This window comes from Schistocerca serialis, chromosome 5 (genome assembly GCF_023864345.2).
Source record: "Schistocerca serialis cubense isolate TAMUIC-IGC-003099 chromosome 5, iqSchSeri2.2, whole genome shotgun sequence".
NCBI classification, from domain to species: Eukaryota; Metazoa; Arthropoda; class Insecta; order Orthoptera; family Acrididae; genus Schistocerca; species Schistocerca serialis.
Window position 1 is genome coordinate 183,580,753 of NC_064642.1, and position 26,813 is coordinate 183,607,565.

The 26,813-nt window shown below is 40.3% G+C and overlaps 1 protein-coding gene across 1 annotated transcript in view; it reads left to right on the top strand.

Moving 5' to 3' along the window:
• The window catches only part of LOC126481054 (protein-cysteine N-palmitoyltransferase Rasp), a 182,436-nt gene that overhangs the window by 69,298 nt on the left and 86,325 nt on the right, over nucleotides 1-26,813 (top strand). Inside the window, exons 3-6 of the mRNA XM_050104534.1 lie at nucleotides 10,995-11,180; nucleotides 20,337-20,549; nucleotides 20,627-20,764; nucleotides 20,851-21,068. Coding sequence (XP_049960491.1) covers nucleotides 10,995-11,180; nucleotides 20,337-20,549; nucleotides 20,627-20,764; nucleotides 20,851-21,068 — 755 coding nt within the window. The remainder of the gene's footprint in view (nucleotides 1-10,994; nucleotides 11,181-20,336; nucleotides 20,550-20,626; nucleotides 20,765-20,850; nucleotides 21,069-26,813) is intronic.

Consider the following 26,813-nt stretch of genomic DNA (forward strand, 5'->3'; position numbering starts at 1 on the left):
CTTATGTGAATCTTTCTGTTGCTGAATGTATGTGATGTATTCTATATTTGTGGCATTGTGATCGTGTAAGTGTATTGAGTGCTTCTGGGTCTGTGTTACTCCATTTCACTACTCCATATGAGTAGGTCAATATTGGTATAGCATAAGTATTTATAGCTTTTGTCTTGTTTCTTGCTGTCAATTCTGTTTTCAGTATTTTTGTTAGTCTTTGTCTATATTTTTATTTTAGTTCTTCTTTAATATTTGTATTATTTATTCCTATTTTTTGTCTGTATCCTAGATATATATAGGCATCTGTTTTTTCCATCGCTTCTATGCAGTCGCTGTGGTTATCCAATATGTAATCTTCTTGTTTAGTGTGTTTTCCCTTGACAATGCTATTTCTCTTACATTTGTCTGTTCCAAAAGCCATACTTATATCATTGCTGAATCCTTCTGTTATCTTTAGTAATTGGTTGAGTTGTGATTTGTTGCTGCCAGTAGTTTTAGATCATCCATGTATAGCAAATGTGTGATTTTGTGTGGGTATGTTCCAGTAATATTGTATCCGTAATTTGTATTATTTAGCATGTTGGATAGTGGGTTCAGAGCAAGGGAGAACCAGAAAGGACTTAATGAGTCTCCTTGGTATATTCCACGCTTAATCTGTATTGGCTGTGATGTGATATTATTTGATTTTGTTTGGATATTAAGTGTGGTTTTCCAATTTTTCATTACTATGTTTGGGAACTGTATCGATTTAGGATCTATTTTGTATATTTCCAATATTTGTAGAAACCATGAGTGGGGTACGCTATCAAAAGCTTTTTGGTAATCAATGTATGCGTGGTGTAGCGACCTTTGTTTAGTTTTAGCTTGATATGTCACCTCTGCATCTATTATCAGTTGCTCTTTACATCCTCGTGCTCCTTTGCAACAGCCTTTTTGTTCATCATTTATAATTTTGTTCTGTGTTGTATGTGTCATTAATTTCTGTGTAATGACTGAAGTTAATATTTTGTATATTGTTGGTAGGCATGTTATGGGGCGATATTTAGCTGGGTTTGCTGTGTCTGCTTGATCTTTAGGTTTCAGATAAGTTATTCCATGTGTAAGTGTATCAGGGAATGTGTATGGGTCTGCAGTGTAACTGTTAAGTATGTGTTGAGGTGAACTTCTTTAGCCAGAAATTTGCTATTTTATCTTTTCCTGGGGCTTTCCAATTGTGAGTAGAATTAATTGCTGGGGTGACTTCATGTTGCAAAATGATCACTTCAGGCATTTGTGGTATCATCCTGCTTTTATCCACCGTGCATGCCTGTTATGTTGTAACGGGTTTGACCATATGTTGCTCCAGACGTGTTCCATGTCTGTTATGTTTGGTAGATTGTCTATTTTAATGTGTGTGTTATCTATTGTCTGGTAAAATTTCTTTTGGTTTGTGTTGAATGTTTGGTTTTGTTTCCTTCTATTTTATTGTTGTTTTATTATTGTTATTGTTATTATTATTATTATTATTATTATTATTATTATTATTATTATTATTATTATGGTGCTTGTATCGTTCACTTCAATTCATTCTTCCCTTATTTCTATGTTTCCAATAGTTAAAAATTCTGATACCCTTTTTGTTTAATCTGTATCTTTCCTTCGAAGTACTTTTTCCATTACTCACTTTATTCCCATTTCCACTAACTTCAGCCACATTACGCAATCTTGTTTCAGTTTTATCATTAGCCTTGTTCTAATAATCTCTAATGGAGGTTTAGCTTGTGTCCACCTCACAGCCACTAAGCATTCCGTAACTCTGTTTGGTAAGTAGGGTTATTAATACTTTGATAAGGTGTAGTTGATTCCCAGATTCATACAAATACAAAGCTTGATTAAGGCAGTGGTCCATAAAATTTCTATAGTCACACCAATTGTTGTTATACCTTTGTGGGCCAAATAATGCAAGCTCCAATCTTCTTTGAGTGTTTCCAGCCGAGTACTTGGTCTTCAATGCTAAAGTGAAATCTTAAACAGTGGTAAAGCGAATTAAATTTGATGTATCCCACTGCAAAGGATCATCTAAGTGATTGAAAATAAATCTAACACCTCTATTACTACCCTGTGACGAAAGCAGTGCCACTTAAATAGGTAAAGGGTACTGCCAAACACCGTATGGTGGCTTGCGGAGTATCTCTGTAGATATAGATGTAGACTTCAAGAAAATAACTGGATGAACAGAATCTCTTTGATTTGAGAGATGACAAGTGATTCTCACTGGTTTATATTCCTAACTTTAACTCTTGTATTAAATCCCATGTACTATTTTCAGACCAATTCACGTGATCACAATTAATATTAGTGTTCAGTGATGTGTGGACCTTTGACGAATTATATCCACCATTGTCATGAGAATAGCTTTATACTCCACTACATGGAGTTGTAAGTTCCATAACTTCAACACTCAAACTCTGCTCACATTCCAAATTACTTTTTCTTCCTGAAAACTCACTTCTACAAAACAAACATTTTAACTTCATTATCACATGGACCCATCTTTGGGGTTTTATCTATTTGACACTTATATCCTTAATCTGGGTTATAATTTGTCTTATTTTGGCCTATTTGATCATTTATATCTTTCAATGAAAGACTGATAGACACTTCCTGAGGTTCGGCAACACTTTGGGTTGTGAACAAAACCTTGCTAATTTTAATGTATTGTAAACTACTGCAACTCTTAAATGGTTTTGGTGTTGTAGCAGAGGCATTACCTTTACTGAAAAGCCTGGACTTGCTAGTTCGAAACTATGTACAAAACTTTAGTGTTTTTAACTAATATATGTTTCCAAAAAAGTTACAATTATACCATTGTTTTTGGAAAGAGGAAAAATTGGTTGAGGCACTTAATTTTTCAGAAGGAAACTACATTTTTTTTTACCCAGAAATTTTAACAATGATGTATACTGCTTGTTTGATGTACAGTAACCTCCTTTGGCTTTATTTTAAGATGCAGTTTTGATCTCTGTATGACGAATTTTAAAACATGCCACTTTAATTTGCACAATGCCATTTTGCATTCACTACATTGGTAACTTGTGTCTCTTTGCCACACTTTGCCAGTGAGTGTTTTGCCTCCCAGAGAACACACTACACAGTGTTTTTGTTTCTGTTTCTTCCCTATTTGGGTCTCAATCTTTTCCATGATATTGCTTCCAGTTAATAGTCTGGAGAGTCCTGATGTACCAGGTCATGGTTAGAGGTCTCTGCTTTCTGCAAGATCCGCACAGATATTTGTCATAAACTGTGATGTTGTTGAGGCATTTTCCAGTTACGTTGTTGTACAATAAATAGGGATTTACCATCACCATTAGTATTATGTGGATTGCCAGCTTTCTCCACCACTTCACAGTTCAGTGCTCAAATGCCACACATGACAGTCGCTGGTGTGATAAGTCAGCACCCAACTTGTTATTATAGTCCAGTACACAGGCTCGCTTTGACTTCTCAGTGAAGGTCGCCATTTCAGCAGGTGCCTTGTACTTATCATGTGCCTTGTACTTATCATGTGCTCATTTCTTATTTCCTTGCAACAGAATGCTAAGATATTTCCTTTAAACCTGATAATTAGTTCACATTGTTGAAGTTTTGGACCTTTTATAGCACCAGGTAACCCCTGTCTAGACTGTCTTGTAGTTCTCACAAGAGCAGTTTATGCAGCTTCCATTTCCGAAGCAAGGGCTATACTAGTGTACAATCTGTCTGTAAGTGAAGCGTAACCTTTTCCTGACACATTCCCAAGTAATGCCTCACCGCGTAAACAGAAAAATTCCGGACATAACCTGTGTCTGGCATGATAACTTATACACTTTTATCTCATATTTATTTGGCTTCTGTGGCATGTACTGCTTGAAATATACATAGCCATGAAATATGCACAGGCTTCACCTATTGTAATATTTTGAGATGTTGTATATGTATGCAGAAAATTAGCAGATGCTGTGTCCAGGAAGGGTCTGACCTTGTGTAGTGGGTCTCTTTTTTTTTTTTTCCTTTTTTTCCCCCTTTTTTTTTTTCTTAGTTGCTGAATTCTCATTGATGTGGAAGATTCTGAAAATAGAAAGAAACCAGTCAGGCCTGAAGATGTTTAGACAGAAACTACATGACACAACAGGACTCTTGGCCCAGTGCTCTTGTATATGGGGTCTCACACTTGCAAATATATGAATTAAAATTGCCAGAAACTTTCTTATTTCTATGAGAGTAACTCCTTCCCACTTTGACAGTGAGGAGGTAGGTGAAAGAGAATTTGTGCTTTGTAATTTCCTTTTGCTTTGTTGTGGATACAGATTAGTTTGCTGCTTTCACTGTATGACTAGAAGTGTGCTGTTGTGGTCTAAACTGATAAGGTTACACTTTCCAGATTTTCCTGAGATGGATAGATATCTGGTGCATGATCAGTAGTCATCCAGCTGTCCTCAGAATTGGTATTGGGCAAATTTCTCAGCCTCATGGTTGTCCATGGTCTTTCATGCTCTTCAAGCATAGTATCAACATGAATAATGGCAATACTTGTTTTTGAAGAAGTAGGACTCCTCTCCTTGTCTGAATCTATCATAAAAGTAGTATTTGTAAATAGTCACTTCCTGTAGTTAATATGTATTGAAATCTCTTTAATCTGTTTATTTTGTTATCTGTATGTATTACCTGAACACACTGAAACTTCTTCCTGAATAAAGTTCATATTATTATTAGAATCATGCAAATCATCATCCTCTGAAAAATTGACATAACTTTCTTCAAAATCACGTCTTAATTGATGAGCAGTTTCATCATCCGTCAAGTCATGTTTTGCCCTATTGATGCAACTGAACTTGCGCAACAGAAAATTGCTGCTTGCAAAGTCCCACAAAGATAATAGTAGTAGTTCTCTCTTGACGAGCATGCCTGCACCATACAACATCAACTACAGTCTCTGTTGTGCCTCCCAGACCAGTAGGAGCCTTAAGAACACATAAACGAAGGAAGGGGAAGATAGAGAGTGCGCGGCCATAAAATTACAGTTGCTGTATTTTCAAACAGGTCAGGAGTGCCCGTATTTTTAAGGGCTTCAGCTTCTGAGTGTTAACCTCTTCAATTACACCACAAGGTGTCACCAGTTCACACAGTAAATTTTCTACAGCTATTACCTTATTGTCAACCTCTTGATATCCCCCGCTGTATATTCTTTTCGATTATTATTACTACACATTATTACAGATCTCCTCAACCAAGAGATATTCTTTCTTTCCCAAATTCCACTGCCAAAATTGATGACTCCAACCCAAAAGCTACTATGAGCTGACACCTAACTTCACTTAGTATATTATCCAGATGTATATGTACTACAGATATTATAAGAAGAACCCATTCTAATATAGAAAGATAGATATAAATTATTTTAAATAATCAAAAATCCCTTGAGTTATTCAGTTTCTGGGTTGTTGCCTACCAAGAGTTGTAATGCCATAGCGATACCTCACTGCTCTACCAGCTCAGGAAGTATGCTTCTGCTTACTCTTTTCAGATACGTGGACTGACGTCACCACTATGCCTTAACTGAAATAGCAAATATACATACTATGTTAAAACTTCCTCTCCGAATATTGGTTTTAATAAACTAACTTTTCACATACAGCTCAACTATTCTATGTCATGTTGGGGCAACTTTGTCAGAATTTACCAGTGCTGTACCCTGAAAAAGTTCAGTGGATGAATTATGAAAGTTTTGAAGTTTTTTTCCAGTGTGCTAACAGAGTAAGCCTCTGGACTGAGAAACTCACACGTTGCAACTTTCGCAACCCATGGTCATGGTAGAGTGAGATATGAAAAACTGGCAAGACAAGTACAGTGAATCAAAGTTACTTGTCCCCTCCAGTAAGACTATGTCAGAGGTGTAGCTGTAAGGGTATAAATAATTGATCTTAGGGGCTCAAAGCATTCAGTCATTCTGCTACTCTGCCTAAATCTTGAATCAGAGAGAATGGTGGGCTTTAGAGTATCAGAGTAACTACAACCCACCCTTGATTGTGGAAGTCGGTTGGCAACATAGCACTGATTAAATCGTGGGTTTCTATCATGAAGTGCGCCATACCAGTGGTATGGTAGCTCTAGGACTTCGGGGTAGTTTCGGGGTAGATGTGAGGAGCTGGGGTCCAGCCAGTATCTGTCCTCAGAGTGATTACAGCCTACAGATTGCAAGCTCTCTACAATATGGCTGAGGTGCTCTCATGGCTGCCTAGCCAGTTGGATGTCTTCAGCCACCATCCTGGTCTACCCCTGAGGGTGAATGGAGCATTGCTGCTTTGACATCTAGCATCAGCCAACATACCCAAGCACATGACATGGGGACAATGAGTATGTGCAGGTGTACTTACCCGACACAACTCCGGAGGGCCTGGGCAGCCTGTGCTCATGCTTATGGCTGATGGTGCACAGACACTGTGGTAGCAGGCACAGTGACCCAGGACAATAAGAGCCATGGGGCTTGATTGGGGCATCAACACATTCAGCAATCAGCTGCATTTGCTTGCACACAGTGGGGCTCTGATGTGGATTGGAGTGCTGTACAAGACTGCTCGAATAAACATCTCTCAGTGCTACCACTGTTTCACTGCGCGTATAGGTGTGAATCTGTCCGCTCCCTTACTATTTCTCTGATCCATCCTGACATGTAGCAACGTGGAATAGGCTGGGTCGTTACTCAGCAAGTAAACCAAATATTAAATTGTATTAACTATAGTTGTCTTGGGACTAAGTCCAACAATTCTATATAATGTCATAGCTACATTGACTGAAATATGTAGCACAACAAAGTCAACTTCTGTTTTATTTACTCAAGATTCAAATCAGAATCTCAGAACATATTTACTTTTAAATACATTCCGGAAACCCAGGATCACCACTTAATGTACTGACTTGAAGGGTGTGATGTGTTTCTATTGAAAACTACTACCTGTCTTCCCAACACGAATTTAAAATATGTGACATATAAATGTGTGTTGAAGACATTTTGATTGCTTTTAAGAGACTACTTTTAGGTTTATTATTTTATCTAGTTGTACTAAATACAAAGTAACTTTAGCATGTAGATACCCAGTCTATTGTGCACAAGTATGGAACATAGGCTGACACAGTTTACATAAAAATGGTAAACTGTATAAGCACACACTGTGTATAATAAAATTCACTGTATTGATATTTTAATACTGTGTCATTAGCTGTATTCACTGTTCACTCTGATGTTTCAGTAGGTTACTGAAACTCTGATGCATACTGTATGAGCATCTAAGTTACTGAAGAGATTGCAACTATTACTTGATTACTATACTCTTTATAACCAATAGTTAATTAAATTAACTGATACATTTACTCCACTGTGACCTTAGAATTACAACCATGCCATGTAATGGACAAATAAACAAATCTATATATCATGTTTAAATGTAACAGAAACAGTAATTATATCTATGACTTGTATTTACTTTTCTCTCAATTTTTCCCCAATAAGCACTTTATAACTTTCTTAAAAAATGAGATGATTTTACTAGATACACGTCTGATATAGTAATTGACTTTTTACATTGCTTTCTTGTTTTTTTTTCTTTTATTTACTTACATTTTATAATTATTTCTTTTGTGGAAAATGTCTCAGACTGTTAGCATTTTCCTTGCTTTTAGGGTTATATTGGAGCATGATGTCTGAATATGCTATCTTGACAAAGTCAAATTCAAGCTGAAATATTCTGTGCTACAGCAACTCTGTACAGATCACTAATATATTTTCATTTCAAGTGCTTTGTGTAATAACTGAATTGATAAATTTTATATTAATCTTTTTTTTGTATATTTCCTTCCCTTTTATCCAGTTATGATCTACTCTTCAGGCATTGGAGGCTAACTGTCACTCTTCCCCACCATATGTTACAGTATATAGTGGTTAATCATCAGAGTTTTTCTTTAGATAACACTAAATATAGCTCAAATGAATGGTTCCACCAGGCAAGGCAAACTGTGTCGTTATTGGTTGAGAATCTTATAAACACTCGGGCAGGTTATATTGTATAACAAATTTCATGTTCTGTAATTTTCATCAACTAGTGCGTGCTATCGCCATACACTGCACTTTTCTACTTCATGAATTCAGTGCAGTTCAACATCCAGTTCGTATACACAACCAGAAATCACTCTTCCTCAGTAAAGGGTTCTGCAGAGTCCCACTAGAGCAATAAACTGGAACAAAATTGGAACCAATATCAATTCCAAGTAACCATCAAACCAAATATACACAGATTGCTGATGATTATATAATCCCTTCTGGATTCAACAACTCATTTAAACGTGCTAAATACTCTAGTACTTATAAAGATCTCAAACTCTGTTAAACTCCAACCACCCTTTGAACCAACTCACTCTTAATTTTGCTGATTGTACACAGTATTACTAATACTGCACACAGTATTACTAATACTGTATGCAGTAGGTAAAATTAAATTGCTGAACCGCAAAACTCACAAGTAGTCAATCTGTCATGTTGACTTAGCCAATGAAACATAGTCAAGCCCGACTGTGCCTGGGTTAACAGACACCCAAGTTCACACAACTTCTGTTTACTCTGAGCAAAACTGTCCTGTGTATTGGAACCATGTTAAATGTTTTTGGAACTATTGAAATGAATAAACAAACAGCACTTTCACCACTTTTAACAATTAGTATGTTGTTTTAATCTGTTGTAGTATCTTGCTGCTCAGGGGGCTGCTTGGTTGCAGACACACGATGGACAACATTTTGCAGCCTCTCTCTGTTGCCTTCCCTCTACAACATTTTCAAACAATAGTACACAGAAAATAACAGTACATAACAACAACTGCTTATTTAATGATTACAGTGCAGTTGATATGAATGTAAGTGAGGGGGATGTCTGCAATTTACTGTGACATCAATCACAACATATCTAGATACATCATAGCTTTTTTCCATTAACTTGGCTACCATCAGCTGTGATATTTGCTTATTTGAATATAGTGCTATTAAGGATGCCCAATCAGATGCAACAATAGTCACAGCTGCCATTGGCACACAATGCACTGATCCATCTTAACTGTCACCAGACATTGTGGGTGCAGCACTGTGTCATTGTGGTACACTATGTGATCAGAAGTATCTGGACACCCCCAAAAACATATGTTTTTCATATTAGGTGCATTGTACTGTCACCTACTGGCAGGTAATATAAGTGACATCAGTAGTCATTAGACATCGTGAGAGAGCAGAATTGGGCACTCCGTGGAACTCATGGACTTCGAAGGTGTTCAGGTAATGGGGTGACACGGTTCATACGTCTGTATGTGAGATTTCCACACTCCTAAATATCCCTAGGTCCACTGTTTTTGATGTGATGGTGAAGTGGAAACGTGAAGGGACACGTACAGCTTAAAAGCATACAGGCCAACCTACTCTGTTGACTGACAGAGACTGCTGACAGTTGAAGAGGGTTGTAATATGTAATAGGCAGACATCTATCCGGACCATCACACAGGAATCACTGCAAGTACTATGACAGTTAGGCGGGAGGTGAGAAAACTTGAATTTCAATGTCGAGCGGCTGCTCATAAGCCACACATCACGCCGGTAAATGCCTAACGATGCCTCACTTGGTGTAAGGAGCGTCAACAGTGAACAATTGAACAATGGAAAAACGTTGTGTGGAGTGATGAATTACGGTACACAATGTGGTGATCCAATGGCAGGGTGTAGGTTTGGCGAATGCCTGGTGAACATTATCTGCCAGTGTTTGTAGTGCCAACAGTAAAATTCGGAGGCCTACATTGATGTCTTAAGCACCTTCTTGCTGCACACTGTTGAAGAGCAGTTCGGCGATGGTGAGTGCATCTTTCAACATGGTCGAGCACTTGTTCATAATGCACGGCCTGTGGTGGAGTGGTTACACATCGATAACATCCATGTAATGGACAGGCCTGCGCAGAGTCCTGACCTGAATCCTATAGAACACCTTTGGCATGTCTTGGAACACCGACTTCATGCCAGGCCTCACTGACCGACATTGATACCTCTCCTCAGTGCAGCACTCTGTGAAGAATGGGCTGCCTTTCCCCAGCATCTGATTGAACGTATGCCTGCGAGAGTGGAAGCTGTCATCAAGGCTAAGGGTGGGCCAACACTATTCCAGGTTTACTGATGGAGGGCACCTCAAACTTGTAAGTCATTTTCAGCTATGTGTCCGGATACTTTGTCCACATAGTGTAGCTCCCTCATATTGGACTACGTCTGCCAACAACAATCCAACAAAAATAAGTTACCTGATGATCCTGGGCTCACAAACTAATTTGTGTTTTTGGAGACACGTTTCTATTCATTGTTTGGGGTCACCAGAGTAGGACCAGTCAGAGTCCATATGTATGCATTCATTCCATTCTGAGTCTATATCATTTGTACAATTTTTTGTGCTAGGCTGTGCATGGGCTGTATTGTCTTTAACTACTTTTAGATTGCAAGAACATGTTTGTAGTACACTGATCATCCACTACCACTGACTTGATTTTGAAGAAAATAGGTGCAGCATAAAAACACAGTTGAAGGCTGAAAGCTGAAAAATATAAACTACTACAGCACAGAAAATGATTTCGTAGTAATGAGAGCAGTGTCTTCTCTCTTTTCTCACTGTACGTGCAGTTGCATTTTTAATCACTCTGGTTAAGTGATAAGATGGGAAAGAAAAACTAATATAATAAAGATGGAATGGCAGTGATCCGATAGTTACGACAATAGTTAAGGAATTTGGGTGTAGCAGTCCTGTCAGACTGAAAACTGGAGGACTTTTGGGAGGTATGCTACAGTACCACCCCAAAGTGAAAGTAATAAAATATAAAAGTATTTGGTACTGCATATAGTAATTTCCCTTAAAATTTTAGTTTATAAGCAGCACATACGAATAACATTCCTTTTTCATATATTGTTTTTATTTGCAGCTCATCCCACTGTGGCACCTGACAGTAGCCATTGCCTTTTTATTGTGGTACCTTGGTTCAACAGCAACAGTGTTCCTTCTCCTGCAGCCTTGTGTGTTTTACTTACTGTCAACAATGAGAAGCAAGTCTGTTCTGTGGGCTTTCAGCATTGGTATGTTAGCTTGGATTCACAGAGAGGATGCACTGGTTAGTGTCGTAACTGCTTGGCTTTCGAAATATTCTATAATTTAATTATTACTCTACAACTTACCTTTCCTTGTATATTTAAGTTAGATTAATGTAATTTGGAATCATTAGAACCTAATACCCACTAGTTGCAGACAGCATTTGAAGTTAATTTTTCCATCGATATTTTGCATGAGTGTTTTTCTTTAATTTTTAATTTCACTTGCAACAGATGATCTGATCGTGAAATACTGGTTGAAATTCACAATATGAAGCCTAGTTGTTCCTTTACAAAAACAGTTTCCTGTGTTGTCATTCTTAAAATTATATGATTCCCCTCAATAACATATTTTGTTGTATTCATATGTGAGAGTGGGATGAAACTGATAATGGTCTAACAGTGATTTAAACCTAAAGAGTGGAAATGGAAAATATTCGAAATGCTAGGTCTCACATTCATCAGAAAAAAAAAACCCCAGTGTGTCTTGGTTTGTACTAATTGATTTGGATTCAAAAAATTAACTTATTGTTACACCACAGAACTATGCAGCCCACCACATGACTGCAAACAGTAAAGAGACTGTAGAAAATACATACTTCATTAAGAATGTTCTAAGTGCCAGTAAGAAAACTTTCTTTCAAAGTGCCATTAATTACAGTAATACAGTTTGTGTGTTATAATAAAACTGCATAACTTCAACAGTGATTTTAACTAGTGGAATTGTGAATTTAAAGTATGGAACTCCAGAGGGAAGCACTGCTTGGCTCAAAGGCACTTGGATCAAGTGTAGGGACAGGGACATGATACAGAGTACTGAAAATGCCTTTTGTGAAAAAATGCCACTCGGAGTATTATCCATTTTCTCTCCCGTCCATCCCTCTCTTCCCCCACCCCTCACAACAATTAAAAGAGTGAAAGTACTAAAGCTAGTTAAATATTCTAAGGTTTAAGTACCAAGCAAGGTTGCCTCCATGGTCAGTCTGAACTTTTTCAGAAGGTTAGGTATTCATATTCTCAGCCAAAGTGGATGACTAATTTCTATCCTTGTACTTGTCCAAACCCAAACTTTTGCTGCATGTCTAATGACCTAGTTGTTGATTGGCTCTTGACTTTATCTCATCCTAGGGTCTCAGTGACCTGCTGCTCATTTCTAACCTTCTTCATCATATCCCCCTTCCTCCCTGGCAAGGAATTAATAGTTTCAAGATTTAGGATTAGTATTTTCATTTTCAAATGTATCTATTGGCAGTACTGTAACATGACTGTTGGTCACACATTATCCCTCTCTCTCTCATGTGAATATTTCTTTCTAAAAACTGTTATGTTGACAATACATGCATGTTAATAAAGTAACTAAACCTAAACTTACCAGACACAGCGTAGACAATAGTGAAACAGGCCTACAGGTAATTCACAACTAACAGGTTAAGTTGTAATCTTAATAAGACAGATGTAATGTAGCATAAAATTAATAAAACATGATATTCTGGTACCAAAAGTAGACATTCCTTAAGGGTTCAGTTGCTTTAAAGGTTAAAATGGATTCAGCACATATAAAGCTAATCAGGGTAGTCAATAAGTAAATAAAAAGTGCAACGTGATTTGCTTTCAGAAGTATTTTCCATTGTGTTTACTTGAAAAGTGGGATGCAAGGATATTTTGTGTACTTTCCCATGCTTTTGTCTTGGGGATTATCTTCAGAGGCAAATGCAGGTAAAATAAACAAAGTTTTTATTCTGCAAAAGTGAGCAAGTATCCAGCTCACACACATGTTCAGAACATCCAGGACTCCCTTCTCCACTTGCAAAGGTTTCTGGAAAATGTGTCATTGAGCTAGGAACCGGGGCAGCTGGGAATTTGGGGAAAGTAATTAGCAAGTGTGGCAGCCAAGGTAGCATATATTCAGAATTCTGTGGCTCAATGTACAGTCCTCCTACATGATATTTTCTCACTGTTGAGGTGCGGTATCACACATCTGTAGAAATAAGAATGGCCAGAAGTGTGGGACAGTAAATTGTGCTAATTAGATCAACTACTTGTCCATGGTGTACCGCCTTCCAGTCACCAAGGCAAGATGAAATGCTCCAATCAATTGCAGATAGGGCACAATGCAGTGGTGCGTTGCATCCTACTCCAGATGATTTTGCCTCAATTTTTCCAGACCAGGAGATCAATGCAGTAAGACTTCAGGAATTTGTGAAATGCGTGACTTTCTCCGTAAACTGTAAGGGTTCAGGTATTATAAGCCAGTTTGTATTTTATGATGCACTTAACATTTCCTCTGCTTTTAATCACATTCAACTTAGACTATCTTAACATGAACACTGATAATCTTGCTGTTGATTGCTCTGAAAAACACACACATTGGGATAAGAATAGGGTCTAATGTGTGAGGCATATTACAAAGACTTGTTGAAAGATATTGGAATTTATACACTCACTTTCCAGTTTATTTAATGGCATTTGTTGCTAATAATATGTTCCATATGAGTCATAGTGGGATTCTGTATTCTGATGCCATAGTCTTCAGAAAGTTTACAACTAACATAACACAAGAAGTTGACAAGTTCTATAAATTCAAAAGCAAATTGAAGACATCCATTTTAGCAGTGTGTATTCCAAATCATTGGTGTACATACTCAGTAACTAAAGATTCAGCTTGATAGTAAACAGTTATTTATTTTTAAGATACACAGATGATTGCTGTTCTAAGATCAGTGCCCGTGTGGTTGTGTAGCTGTTCAACCAGTAACTTCAAAGAAACAGCACCTGTTTAGTAGAACTGACAAAGCAACAGCTTAACTGCATTAAATTTAAGTTACCACAAATTGTTTACAGTAGTTTAATGAAAAAAATACCACTGGCAATTAATAGGTTCTTCATTTGAAGGCAGGGATGAATGAAATAGACCTTATTTCTGACCTGTAATCAGTAGAAGGTGATTGTAAATTAATTTTTAAGACACCTACTGCGAAAGAATATGTGCCATTTCAGCTATTTCTTTCACTCTTGTATAGTTTATTTAGTTATTAATCATTTAGAAGATGACATAACAAAATTTCAGGTTCAGGACTCCTAACTTCAGTTTATCAATTGCACCCTGAGCAGAACAGGAGCTAACAGTTACTGTTCAAACACTTGCAAATCACAGTATCACCTTTATTATGCAGATTAGTCATTGCTGTTATGTAATCAATGCACAGAGTTATGTCAATTGAAAATGTATCACTGATCTGTCTGGCCTGTGTTAAACATTTGTCTTGTACATGCAGTCCAATAATATGATCAACATTTGGTAATCTCATATGAGACTAAATCTCAGAAACAAATTAGTTCACAATTTGGCCAAGATACTTTTACTGTAAGGTCACATACTCCGACATTGTAGTAATAATACTCAACAGATTAATATATGTAATAACTTCAAGTTGAACAAATATATTTCAAGGAAGACGCAATACATGGAAGTCACAGATCAAATAAACAGAGTAAGATGTGTGTACACTTTAACAGTCAAATCATAACTGAGTCCAAGTCTAGCGACTGCTGGCTGGCTGGCCGCTTAGGTGGCGCTGCTGCTGCATGGCTGGCAGACAGCGCCGCATGTAGAGGACGCGCATAACTGCGCGGCGGCACTTTGAAAGATCGGCGAGTCACAACACTTTTCCCCCCTTTGAATTTTTTGCACAGGTCTTGATGGAGGTGGCCTGTAGACTGCTAACGTCTATAGGTGTTGTTTGACTGGCCGTAAAGTCTCGAGGAGGAGGCTTCCCGTACGGATGGAAGTGTCCCCGATGATAACGGGTCGAGATGACAAGAGACGTGGAGGTCGAATCTGCTGGGGCTCCGTGCACCAATCTGCCCGTTGCAGCAAGTCCGGTTGTTATAACAGGAGACATGGGCGATGTGTCAGCATTTGTAGGAGAAGGAGGCGATTAGAGTTGCTCCGACAGATGATGGTCATCTGGTTCCTGCATGGGCATGTCTCCTGGTGGCGTCAGTTCTTGTGCTGGCACCGATATGATGGTGAGAGGACTGCGTTGTGAGTAATGAGAGATTCCAGTATCCTGAGCGTCAGGTAGAGCCGAAGGTGGTGTAGCGGCATCCGGAACAGGCGTTGCTGGCACACGAGGTCGAAACTGGTCCAAATGACGCACTGCAATACCCGTGTCTGTCTGGATTTCATACAGGCGTTGGCCATGGTGTCGTAAGATGCAGCCAGGACTCCATTTTGGCTGCCTGCCATATCCCCGTACCCATACAAGGTTGTCGGCAGTGAACCGGCCAAGCGAGGGCGCCTGTGGCCGTGGGGTGGAAGGCCGCAGAAGATGAAGTAGCGTGCGGGGCTGTCGACCATGTAAGAGCTCAGCCGGGCTGTCAATAAGTACCTAAAAAGGTCCCGCGGAGTCAGCATGAATACGCTCCCGGGGCTTCTCAGGCAAAGGCCACAGTAACAAAGACGACTTCAGGACGGCGGCCTGTGACGCACAAGGGCCGCAGGAGCGACCATGTGTGCGATTTCAGAGCCGATGCTGGGCCAGTACACATGAGAGCGCGCCAGAGATTTTGTGCGAGAGACACCCCAGTGCCCTTGGTGAAGGAGGCACAAGACCAAAGCACGCAAAGACGCGGGTATCACAACACGTGGCGAAGCATTTTCAGTGGAAAGGAGGATAACACCGTCCCTAGCAGTGAGGCAGTAACGCAAAGCATAGTAGTTCCGCAATGGATAAGAAGTCTTAATGGACGGACGATCTGGCCAACCCTTCTGAATACAGTGTAAAACCCGGGAGAGGGTAGGGTCAGAACCTGTAGCAGCCGCCAGCCGGTACCTGGTGATGGGGAACCCGCCCACAACCCGCTGCTCGGCAACATCCAGGTGGAAACACAAAAGTTTGTCCCTATCGAATGCCAGATCAGGACCAATGGGAAGGCGAGACAGTGCATCAGCATTCGTATGTTGAGCCGTCGGCTGGAAATGAATCTCATAATTGAAACGAGACGAGTAAAGAGCCCAACGCTGGAGGCAGTGTGCAGCCTTGTCGGGAAGTGACGTTGATGGATGAAACAAGGAAACAAGTGGTTTGTGATCCGTAACAAGATGAAATTTGAATCCATAGAGAAAAATACCAAACTTATGAAGAGCATAAATAATGGTCAAAGCGTCTTTTTCAATTTGAGAATACTTTTGTTGGGCATCCGTGAGTGTTTTGGAGGCATAAGCAATGGGTTGCTCAGGACCGTCAGAAAAACGGTGCACAAGGACTGCACCAACCCCATATTGAGAGGCGTCTGTGGCAGGAACAAGATGTTGGCCAGGTCGATAAGTAGCCAGGCACGGGGCCTGTTTCTGCATAGTCTTCAATTTCTGGAAAGCCGCATCGCGTGACGCGGATCAGTGAAAAGGCATGTTTTTATGCAACAGGCGATGCAATGGCTGAGCTGCTGAAGCAGCAGATGGTAAAAACTGTGATAGTACGCTATTTTCCCCAAGAAGACCTGCAGTTCCTTAACAGAAGTAGGGCGAGGAAGGGCATCGATCGCAGCGACAGTTTGCTGAAGCGGACGAATATCATCCCAAGAGAGTTGAAACCCCAAGTACGTGACAGATACCTGAAAAATTTTTGATTTCTGAAGATTACACTTAAGACGAGCAGTCTGTAAGACATGAAAAAGTGTGCGGAGATTTTGAAGATGTTTGTCAGTGGTGGAGCCAGTGACAACAATGTCGTCCTGGTAATTTATACACCCAGGGATAGTGAGCAATAATTGTTCCAAGAATCGCTGAAAGAGAGCAGGGGCACTGGCAACACCAAATGGCAATCGTTGGTATTGATAGAGGCCGAAAGGCGTGTTAAGGACCAGAAAATTCCGGGAAGCAGCATCGAGAGGAAGTTGATGATAAGCTTCTGACAGGTCAAGTTTAGAAAAATGCTGGCCTCCAGCAAGTTTAGTGAACAATTCTTCAGGTCGAGGCATAGGGTAAGTGTCGATAAGGCATTGAGCATTAACAGTGGCTTTGAAATCGCCACAGAGACGAATATCACCATTTGGCTTAGCAACGACAATGACAGGAGAGGACCACTCAGGAAGTGACAGGAAGCAAGACCCCTGAAGCAGCGAGATGATCCAGCTCCTGTTTGACCTGATCACGAAGGGTCACAGGAATGGGCCGAGCCCGAAAAAACTTAGGACGAGCAGTGGGTTTGAGCGTGATATGAGCTTCAAAGTCGTTTGCACAGCCTAACCCATGAAAAAAAAGGGACGAAAATGTTGTCTACAAGGAATCCAATTGAGCATAAGGAATAGCATTAGAGACGATATTGACAGAGTCATCTATGGAGAACCCAAAAATGCGAAAGGCATCGAAACCAAAAAGATTCTCCGCGTTACTATGGCCAACCACAAATATGGCAACAGTGCAAATGACAGATTTGTAAGATACCTCAGCATCAAATTGTGCCAAGAGAGAAATCTTCTGTTTATTATAAGTCCGTAATTGCCTAGTGACAGGTGACAGGATTGGAGATCCCAACTGAAGATAGATCTGAGAATTGATGATAGTGGCAGCAGAACCAGTATCCACCTGCATGTGAACATCTCGACCAAGTATTTGGACAATGAGGAGTAACTTCCCTGAAAGGGAATGTTTCGTAAAACACCGCGGACATGAAGGAAGTTGCCGTGGGTTTTGCTGCAGTTTCGTAGTGGTTTGTTTATGGTTAGGCCGAGGCTGCGCTATGGAGCGTACTGTGGCCACATCGGCCGGTGGGGGGACACCACACGCTTCATCAACATCGCACAGAGGTTGTATTTCCCTGATGTCGCCCCATGCCTCTATTTGCGCCCCAGTGGCACGAGAAATTTGAAAAGACTAAGCGATGGATAGGACTTCATCTAGAGTCAGATTTGCCAACTGAAGGGCATGTTGCCTAACTTCTTTGTCAGGCGCCAATCGGATAATAGCATCCCGTACCATGGAATCGGCGTAGGATTATTTGTGAACTTCAGTAACAAATTGACACTTTCTACTGAGGCCATGAAGTTCAGCAGCCCAAGCGCGATAGGAGTGACTCGGTTGTTTTTGACAACGATAAAAGGCAACACGAGAGGCGTTTGCTTTTGAAAATAGACGGACAGAAGTGAGCACATTTCAGCAAAGGACAAAGACGCAGGATCTTTCAAAGGAGCCAATTGCGACAACAACCGATACATTTGAGGTGAAATCCATGAAAGGAACAGAGACTTACATGTTTGTTCGTCCACGACATGAGACGTGAAATGCCAAGAAGTGCTGTCGAAGACGTTTTTCGTAATCGGACCAGTCTTCCGCTGTGTCGTCGTAAGGAGGAAAACTAGGTAGAGACGACGACGAGAGATGCCCCGCATTTGATGCTGCGACGAAATCACGAATCGCATTTGTGAGAAGCGTTTGCTGTTCTATGACACCTTGCAATAGTTGCTCTAAAGTAGCCATGGAAACATGTGAGTCAACGATGGAAAAGAAAAATCACTACCTTGTCGCCAATTGTAATAACTTCAAGTTAAACAAATATATTTCAAGGAAGACGCAATATATAAAAGTCACAGATCAAGTAAACAGAGTAAGACGTCTGTACACTTTAACAGCCAAATCATAACCGAGTCAAAGTCTAGCGGCCACTGTCTGGCTGGCTGCTTAGGTGGCGCTGCTGCTGCATGGCTGGCAGACAGCGCCGCATATAGAGGATGCGCGTAACTGCGCGGCGGCACTTTGAAAGATCGGCGAGTCACAACAATATATTTAATGTCGTAAGTGCGTTTAAGTTACTAACAATAAAAAATCTGTAAGATCTGTAATTACATATATATAGAATCACAAAATGTCAGCCCATTGAAAATACTGACTTCCTTTATTTGCTTAAGCACTGAAATTGTCCATTGTAACTACAGTACTGAAAATAATCTCCTGTTATCTTGTTCTACTTCTCCAATACTGTTTCTTAGGCACATCATCACGTTAGCACTTACCTACTTAGCAGATATTTCTTATTCATTCATTTCTTTTGTAATTAATGACCTAATCCCAGTATTTGCCTCAACCAGTTTGTAAAGTACAAAATCAACTTCTTAATAATTAGTAAGTCCAGTGACAGATGTCCTTGAACATCCACAAACACAATGCAAGTAGCTGCATTGTCATCATGTGGACAAAAATTCCTACTGGTTCACAAGTGCATAACTTAAAAATAAGAACAGATAAGAACAAAAAAGTAAGAAGCTGTATTAACAAAACCAAATAATAGCATGCTAGAAGGTATTGTATTCCCACAGTACACACATCTATTGACATGGTAGTCCATGCACTAGACTGGTGTGGGTTTCTGAGATTATACATTTCTGAAAGACCCATTTCTATGATGTGCCATGTATTCAACATATCTAGTTTGGTATTGAGTTCTATCATTACAGAGTGAGGTTACCTTGTCAGTCCAAAAAGTTTAGACTGGATTAATAAAAAATAGAGAACATTAATGATATTACTGATATTCAAGCCAAAGTGTTGATGCTTTATATGAATTATTTTACTTTGTCAATTTGTGTTAGGTGTGTATTAATTACAGTGTCTTGTCACCCATGATTTTTTTTTTTTTCCAAAAAATTGCCTGTACGTTGGATTTCTATCAAGTTCCAGCAGGAGTCCACATCTTTCTGTTTGTGTTCAGTAGTTAAGGTGTGCGGTACAGACTTTACATACTTTTTCCTCATCCAAATTATCTCAGAGTATGATGTGAACTCTTGACTTAAAGAAGCCACTCCACTGCCTTTTGTGACACCACAAATTTACACACTGTGACTGCACATTCACTACATAACACTGCCTTCTCCCAGTTGACTGGTTGAATGCACATCTGTTGTGTACAGTTGTTAGCTGAAACTGCCACCGTAGTCACTGCGCTGACATTGCTTGTACACCAGGAATAAAATCAGTCTCGAAACTTTTTGGTCAGACAGTGTACTTCTGTGTACTTATTTTCGGTAACTGCCTGTAACTAAATGGGAATCTCATTTGTTGCTGCATTTAGATTATAAGTAGTTTGTTAAGGTAGAATTCAGGTATAAGCTTGATTATAAAAATTATTGTAATAAAGTAACATGTTAAAATAATTTCTCTAACTTTGTATTGACTTTTTCAGGCATGGTTACAACTTTCATTCAGTGCTGAATACCTGCTTCATGCTGCATTAGGTTGGACACACATGCGTTGCCTCAGTTTTACACTTGACAAAGTGAATGAAGTAAACTACACAGCTGATCTGAGAAACTGTATTAATCTCTTAGGCTATTGCTTCTACTTACCTACCCTGTTTATGGGACCACTTATTTTGTATGAAGTGTTCCATGAAGGGGTGAGTAATTGTGAGTCATCTCTTCTTTAGAATTATTGAGAAGAAGTTAATTTCATTTAATCTTGTTCTTTCCACAGGTGATGAGTACAGTAACACTGACAGGAACACATGTTATGAAGCTGTCTTTAAAAATCTTGCGCTTTATTTTCTGGCTGTTAGTTACGGATTTTTCTTTGCATTTCCTATATTTTAATGCTCTGCAGCAACAACCACAGGTTAGTTACAAGTGACTTTGAATAATTCATATTACGCATATGGAAATATTTTGATGTGCGCAGTAGTTTCGATTGACTGATTGCAGATTGTCAGAAATATCGACTGGTGGTCTCTTTGTGGCCTGGGTTACTGCATGGGACAGTTCTTCATGAACAAATATGTGGTTGTTTATGGTTTGGCAGGCAGCATAGCAGAAGCAGAGCACATTTTGGCACCAAGACCTCCAAAATGTATTGCTAGAGTACATCTTTACTCTGAAATGTGGCGATATTTTGATCATGGACTCTACCTTTTCCTGGTCAAGTAAGAAACATCTCAAATATGAAGTACTAATCCCTTCTTGAAACTGGAATGATTACTCAGTAAGACAGGGATAGGAGCTGTGGCTGTATACAGGATGAAGAGATTTCTTGCAACATATTTTGAAGCTTACACAATATCTTCAGGTAACTTCAGTTGCCTTTAGTTAATTATCAGGAGTGTATTATTTATCTGAAGAATGTAGACCAGTAGAAGTTATTTGTTTGGTTTAACATTAGTTATAAAGGAAACAAATAAGCAGTTTACACAACGTTTCTTTAGCGCTGTAACATATTCACATTGATATAATGTTTTTGAAACACACAGTGGTATTGTTTTTCGGTTATAGTCGTCATCAGAAGAGTGTAGTAGGAAAGAAATGCCAGAAAATTATTTAAACAAATGGAATCACTACTTCAATTTGGTTTACTAAATAATATAGACAGATTTTTATACGAGCTGCAGGTTACTGATGTATTTCCTTACTATGTTGTTTTACTAGGATGTAACAGCCTTCATTATCTTTGTGATCTCTCTTTGACAGCAGCTGGTTGCCATAATGTATGTGCAGGATGTAATACTGAAATCTTATAACTGAAGGGTTTGGTGGAGGAAAGTGCTAACTGACAAGGGCGTATTTTGAATTATTGCATCTTGTATGCTTGCTTAAATTAAAAAGCAAGAGCATAAATACAATAAGACAAAACAGTGTATTTGATAGATCTTTCTGGTGTGCATGTGGAATTACTTTTTACTAGCTTGTGGTGCATTCTAATAGACAATAGGTAAAAGGAGCTGACTAATTCTTACTAAATTGAGTCGTTAGTGCTTTCTTATGCTGGTCCCTTCAATTCTTTAAAATTTATAATTGCCAATACACTATTTCAAAAGGAAAGCATTTTACATTCAAGATATGTTCATGGGATTGTCTGATGTCCTTTTATTTTGTCATTAAGGTATTTGAAGGAGTATCTTTGTGATGAACTTCATAAATGAAAATAGACTGTTCTTCCTGTCAGATAATCAGATTTCTTTCATGCTTGGTGGACTCAACATGGAGCAAAACTCATATTTTGATTCAGCACAGTCAGGGGTGGAAGTGGAGAAGGAGCCATACACTTGCAGTAATAGCTGTAAAAGGGCGCACAGCATTGTACTGACACCTCCACCCGCACCCCCTCAAGGGGTTCACATCTTTTATCAAGTGCATGGCCAACACAGAGCTCCGCCTCTTGCAGCGTTGCTTCTCTTTCCATGCTGCAAGTCCATCTTTCTACTATTCTTTCTTACCCCTCTGCCTTTCCACTGCATTTTCTTCTTGTTGCCTGCCGTGCTTGGATGTGGTTTAGTTCTGCATGCTTGTGATTTTTCTTGGGGGAGAGGGGCGGGAACATCCTTTGTAAGAAGCTCCACCTGTAATGATTGACTACACGTACAGTGCCCCTGTGTTTCCTGAGGTGGCAACTGCCCAGCACCTCTGGACCTTTTCTACCATAAAATCTGTGCATGTTTCAGGGACCATTGGTAGGTATGATGGTGAAATGTGCATTCCTGGGAATGTGGGCCTCGGCTTCACCGCCGGGGCCACAACAAAGGCACATACATTCATAAAAAAATCCTCAAACTCGAGGTGTGCAACTCGCTAATGAAGTGAATGGCTGCTGAGGTAAAACTGTCTTTATAGGGCAACCTCTGGGGCACTTGCTCCTGTTGCCCCAGTTGTAAAGGCTTGCTGAAGCATGCAGGACTCTGTCTGGGTTGACATCTATTTCCCTAGCAGCTTGTGGGATCCCTGTGCAAATGAAGCAGATCAAACTTTCTTCTGTTGGTTGCTGCATGGCCCCAGCAATCTCTTTTGAAGGGAAAGACTATTACATTGTGAATAGACATGGCCCCCAGAACATTCCATTCCCTGTCTACCCCATGGGAGGAATATGGGACCAAGAGACAAGGAGAGAAATACTCCCCAAATTACTTTGTGTGCTCTAGGACTGATGAAGAGCCCATAATGACCACAAAGCTATTGTTCTTTGTTGAAACATCTTAATGACAGGTTTGGGGAAATAGTAATGTTTCCAAAAATAAAAAGTGAATAATCTTGGATTAAAATGGCATGCCCCGGTAAGCTGCAGATCCTGCTTGCCTATGACAACCTGGATAATGTTCCTATAACTATCACCCCTCCCTCTGCACCCCCCATCCCCCAGATTACAATTCAGTATGATTTTGCATTGGAGAATCATCAGCCAGTATTTCATGTCCTCAAACAGCGAGAGGAGTGAATTCACAAAGCTTTCCGCTACATCACCCAGAGTCGTATGATGCTTCGTTCAGTTACTGGGAATTCCTCTATAGTCTAGCTCTTTGCCATGACACAGCTCCAGGGCCAGACTTTGTTCACAGCCAAATGCTCAAACACCTATTGGCGGATTGCAGACATCACATCCATGCTGTTTTCAACCATATCTGGAGCCAGGGTAAGTACCCATCTCAATGGCGAGAAAATGTGATCATCCTGGTACAGAAACCACGTAAACAGCCCCATGCTGTGGACAGCTATTGCCCAATTAGTCTTACTAATGTTCTCTGAAAGTTGCTCAAACATAAAGTAAGCCAACAGCCATGTTGGTACCTTGAGTCTCGGAGTCATTAGGCTCCTTACCAAGAGGGTTTTCACCAAGGCTGTTTTACCACTGATAGTCTGGTTTGCCTGGAGTCTGCCATGTGGCCAGCTTTCATCTGGCATTAACTCCTTATCTTTGTTTTGACTTCCAAAAGGCTTATGACCCACAAGGCAACATCACATCCTCATTACCCTCAGAAAGTGTGGTCTCTGGGTCCCGGTATCTGTTCTTGTGCAGAGCTTCTTGTCACACTGTATTTTCTGTGTTCAAATTGGTGCTTCCCATACCCCCTAATACAAGAGAATGGGCTCTGTCTTGAGTGCACTTTTTTCTAGCAGCTATCAATAGTCTAGTTGCAGCTGTGGAGTCTACAGTGTCGTCCTTTCTGTATGCTGATGATTGATTTTTGCTTTTACTGTTGCTCCTCCACTGTGGGTGTTGCAGAATGCTGACTACAGGATGCGTTACGAAAGGTGCAGTTCTGGGCACTGATACTTGGCGTCTGGTTTTTAGCTGCCAAGACCAGAGTCGCGCACTTGTTGCCATAATACTGTCCATCCACAACCAGAACTTTATCTCAATGACAATTGCTCAATGTGGTGGAGTCATTGCTTTCTGGGACTGGACTATGCCTGGTTCACATGGCTTCCCCATCTTTGTCATGTTAAGTAGACTTACTGGTTACACCGTAATTACTCTCTGCTGCCTCAGTAACACCAGCTGGGGCGCAGACCACTCTACACTTTTACACATCTGTAATGTTAAAAAGCTCTGGCCCTGTCCCACCTGGATTACGGAGGTCTCATATATGGCAAACCATTGCCTTCAGCATTGTAGATGCTGGACCTGATACATCATTATAGGGTGTGACTTGCGACAGGCATCTTCTGGGCCAGCTCTGTGAACAGTCTACTCGTGGAGGCTGGGGCCACTCCACTGCATGTCTGACACCACCAGCTGCCAACTATGCAGTAAATGTTTGCTGTTCCCCAGAGCATCCAAACTACTGTGTCCTTTTTCCTGGAGGGAGATCCGCATCCTACAACAAAGGCCCAGGACTGGAGTCACAATTGCACTTTGCATACAGTGTCTCTACTCTGAACTCCATCTTTCCACATGGACACATCTTGTTGGGGAGCAATTGTGTATGGAATTTATACTGTCCTTTGATCTGTCTCGACCTATCCTTTGGACCGAAAGACACTGTTGACTCCATGGTTGTTCACTGTCAAGATGTCCTTGTTGAATTCCAGGTTTGGAAGTGGTGTACACTGAAGGCTCTACAGATAGTGGGGGAACTGGTTTTGCATGTACCCATGCAAGGTGCAGTGAACTATGTTCACTGCGGAATGGATGCAATGTTTTCACTTCCGAATGGATGCAATTTATCCATTGCCAAATCAGTGGCCATTCCTCAAGCCCTCAGTCACCTTCATTATTGCACCATGAAACATTCTTAATAGGCAGGGAGTGTATGAGTTGTCTTCAGGCGATGTGGTATCCTCAATACCCATTGGCTGTGACAGATCCCCCCTTTTGACCTTTATCAAGCAGGACAGTTGTTTGGCTTCGTCTGGACCTCAGGTCACTTTGCGATCCCAGGGAGTGAATATGCTGACTGATTGGCCATGTTGGCTACCAGCATGCTTACATTGGAAATGTGGGTATCAGAACCGGACCTTCGGTCAACCCCATGCCATCAGTTGTTGGAGGCTTGGAACATGGGTTGGTATTTCCTGGTTTCTCCGAGCAAACTGCAAACAATAAATGGATCATGACCATGCGGCAATGTTCTCTAGTGCGTCTTGTAGGGAATCTGCCATTCTTTGATGACTTTGCATTGACCATACTTGGTTGACCAAGTGCTACATCCTGTGACATGAGGATCCACCCCATTGTTGGTGTGGTGCCTGTCTGATGGTGGGTAACTGCTCCTGGACTGCCCTAATTTTGCCACTTTACAGCAAAACCTTAAACTTGCTGACCTGCTGCCTCTTGTGCTAGCAGTCGACACCAAAATGGCTGATAAGGTTTTACACTTTACCCAAAGTGGTTTCTACTGCTTCTTGTGAGTTAGAGCAAATTGGCCAAGTCAGCTGCTTGACTGACCGGTGGAGTGCCCTGTCACCTGCTCCAGGCCAGGTGACCTATGGCTGCCGTGGCTGTCATCCAACCTAGCTCCTGTTCTACCCACCTTTGTAACTCTTCTTGTTTTTTACATCAGATGTTTATTTACTATCTCACCATTGTTGGTCTCTTTCATATGATTTTATCAACTTCTCTATGTTGTTTGTTTTTCTTGTTGTAACGCAGGGTAAGGAGAAGTTGGTTGAATGTAGAGAGTGCGTCTCCCATCACATTGTACTGTATTGGGGGTGGAATAACGCACCTACCTTCACCCTCTTACCCCTCTCTCACTCATTCATTTCTGCTTTCTCTTGATTTGATTAGTTCTCTGTTACAATCTCATTCCTCAGGATTTGTTTTGTGTGTCATTCCTCTCTGAGTACTCTTCCCGGCATAATGCAAATAGTATGGAGGGGCTGATGACATCATGGTTAGGTCCCTGTAACCCCTTCAGTCCAGCTAAATCCAGTCCATCATATCGAGTCAGCATAGGTATCATGATTTCTTGATGTTGGGACATGTTGTGTTAAATGTAAGATGAACATCAACTTCGTCTTCCAAACAGTTTTGTTTATACAGGGTGGTCCATTGATAGTGACCGGGCCAAATATCTCATGAAATAAGCATCAAACGAAAGAACTACAAAGAACAAAACACATCTAGCTTGAAGAGAGAAACCAGATGGCGCTATGGTTGGCCTGCTGCTAGATGGCGCTGCCATAGGTCAAACTGATATCAACTGCGTTTTTTTTTTTAAATAGGAACCTCCATTTTCAGTACATATTCTTGTAGTACATAAAGTAATATGAATGTTTTAATTGGACCAATTTTTTTCGCTTTGTGATAGATGGCGCTGTAATCGTCTAACGTTGTGAGCCATATGTTTGTGACTAACAGTTGGTAACAGGTAGGTTTTTTAAATTAAAATACAGAACATAGGTATGTTTAAACATTTTATTTTGGTTGTTCCAATGTGATACATTTACCTTTGTGAACT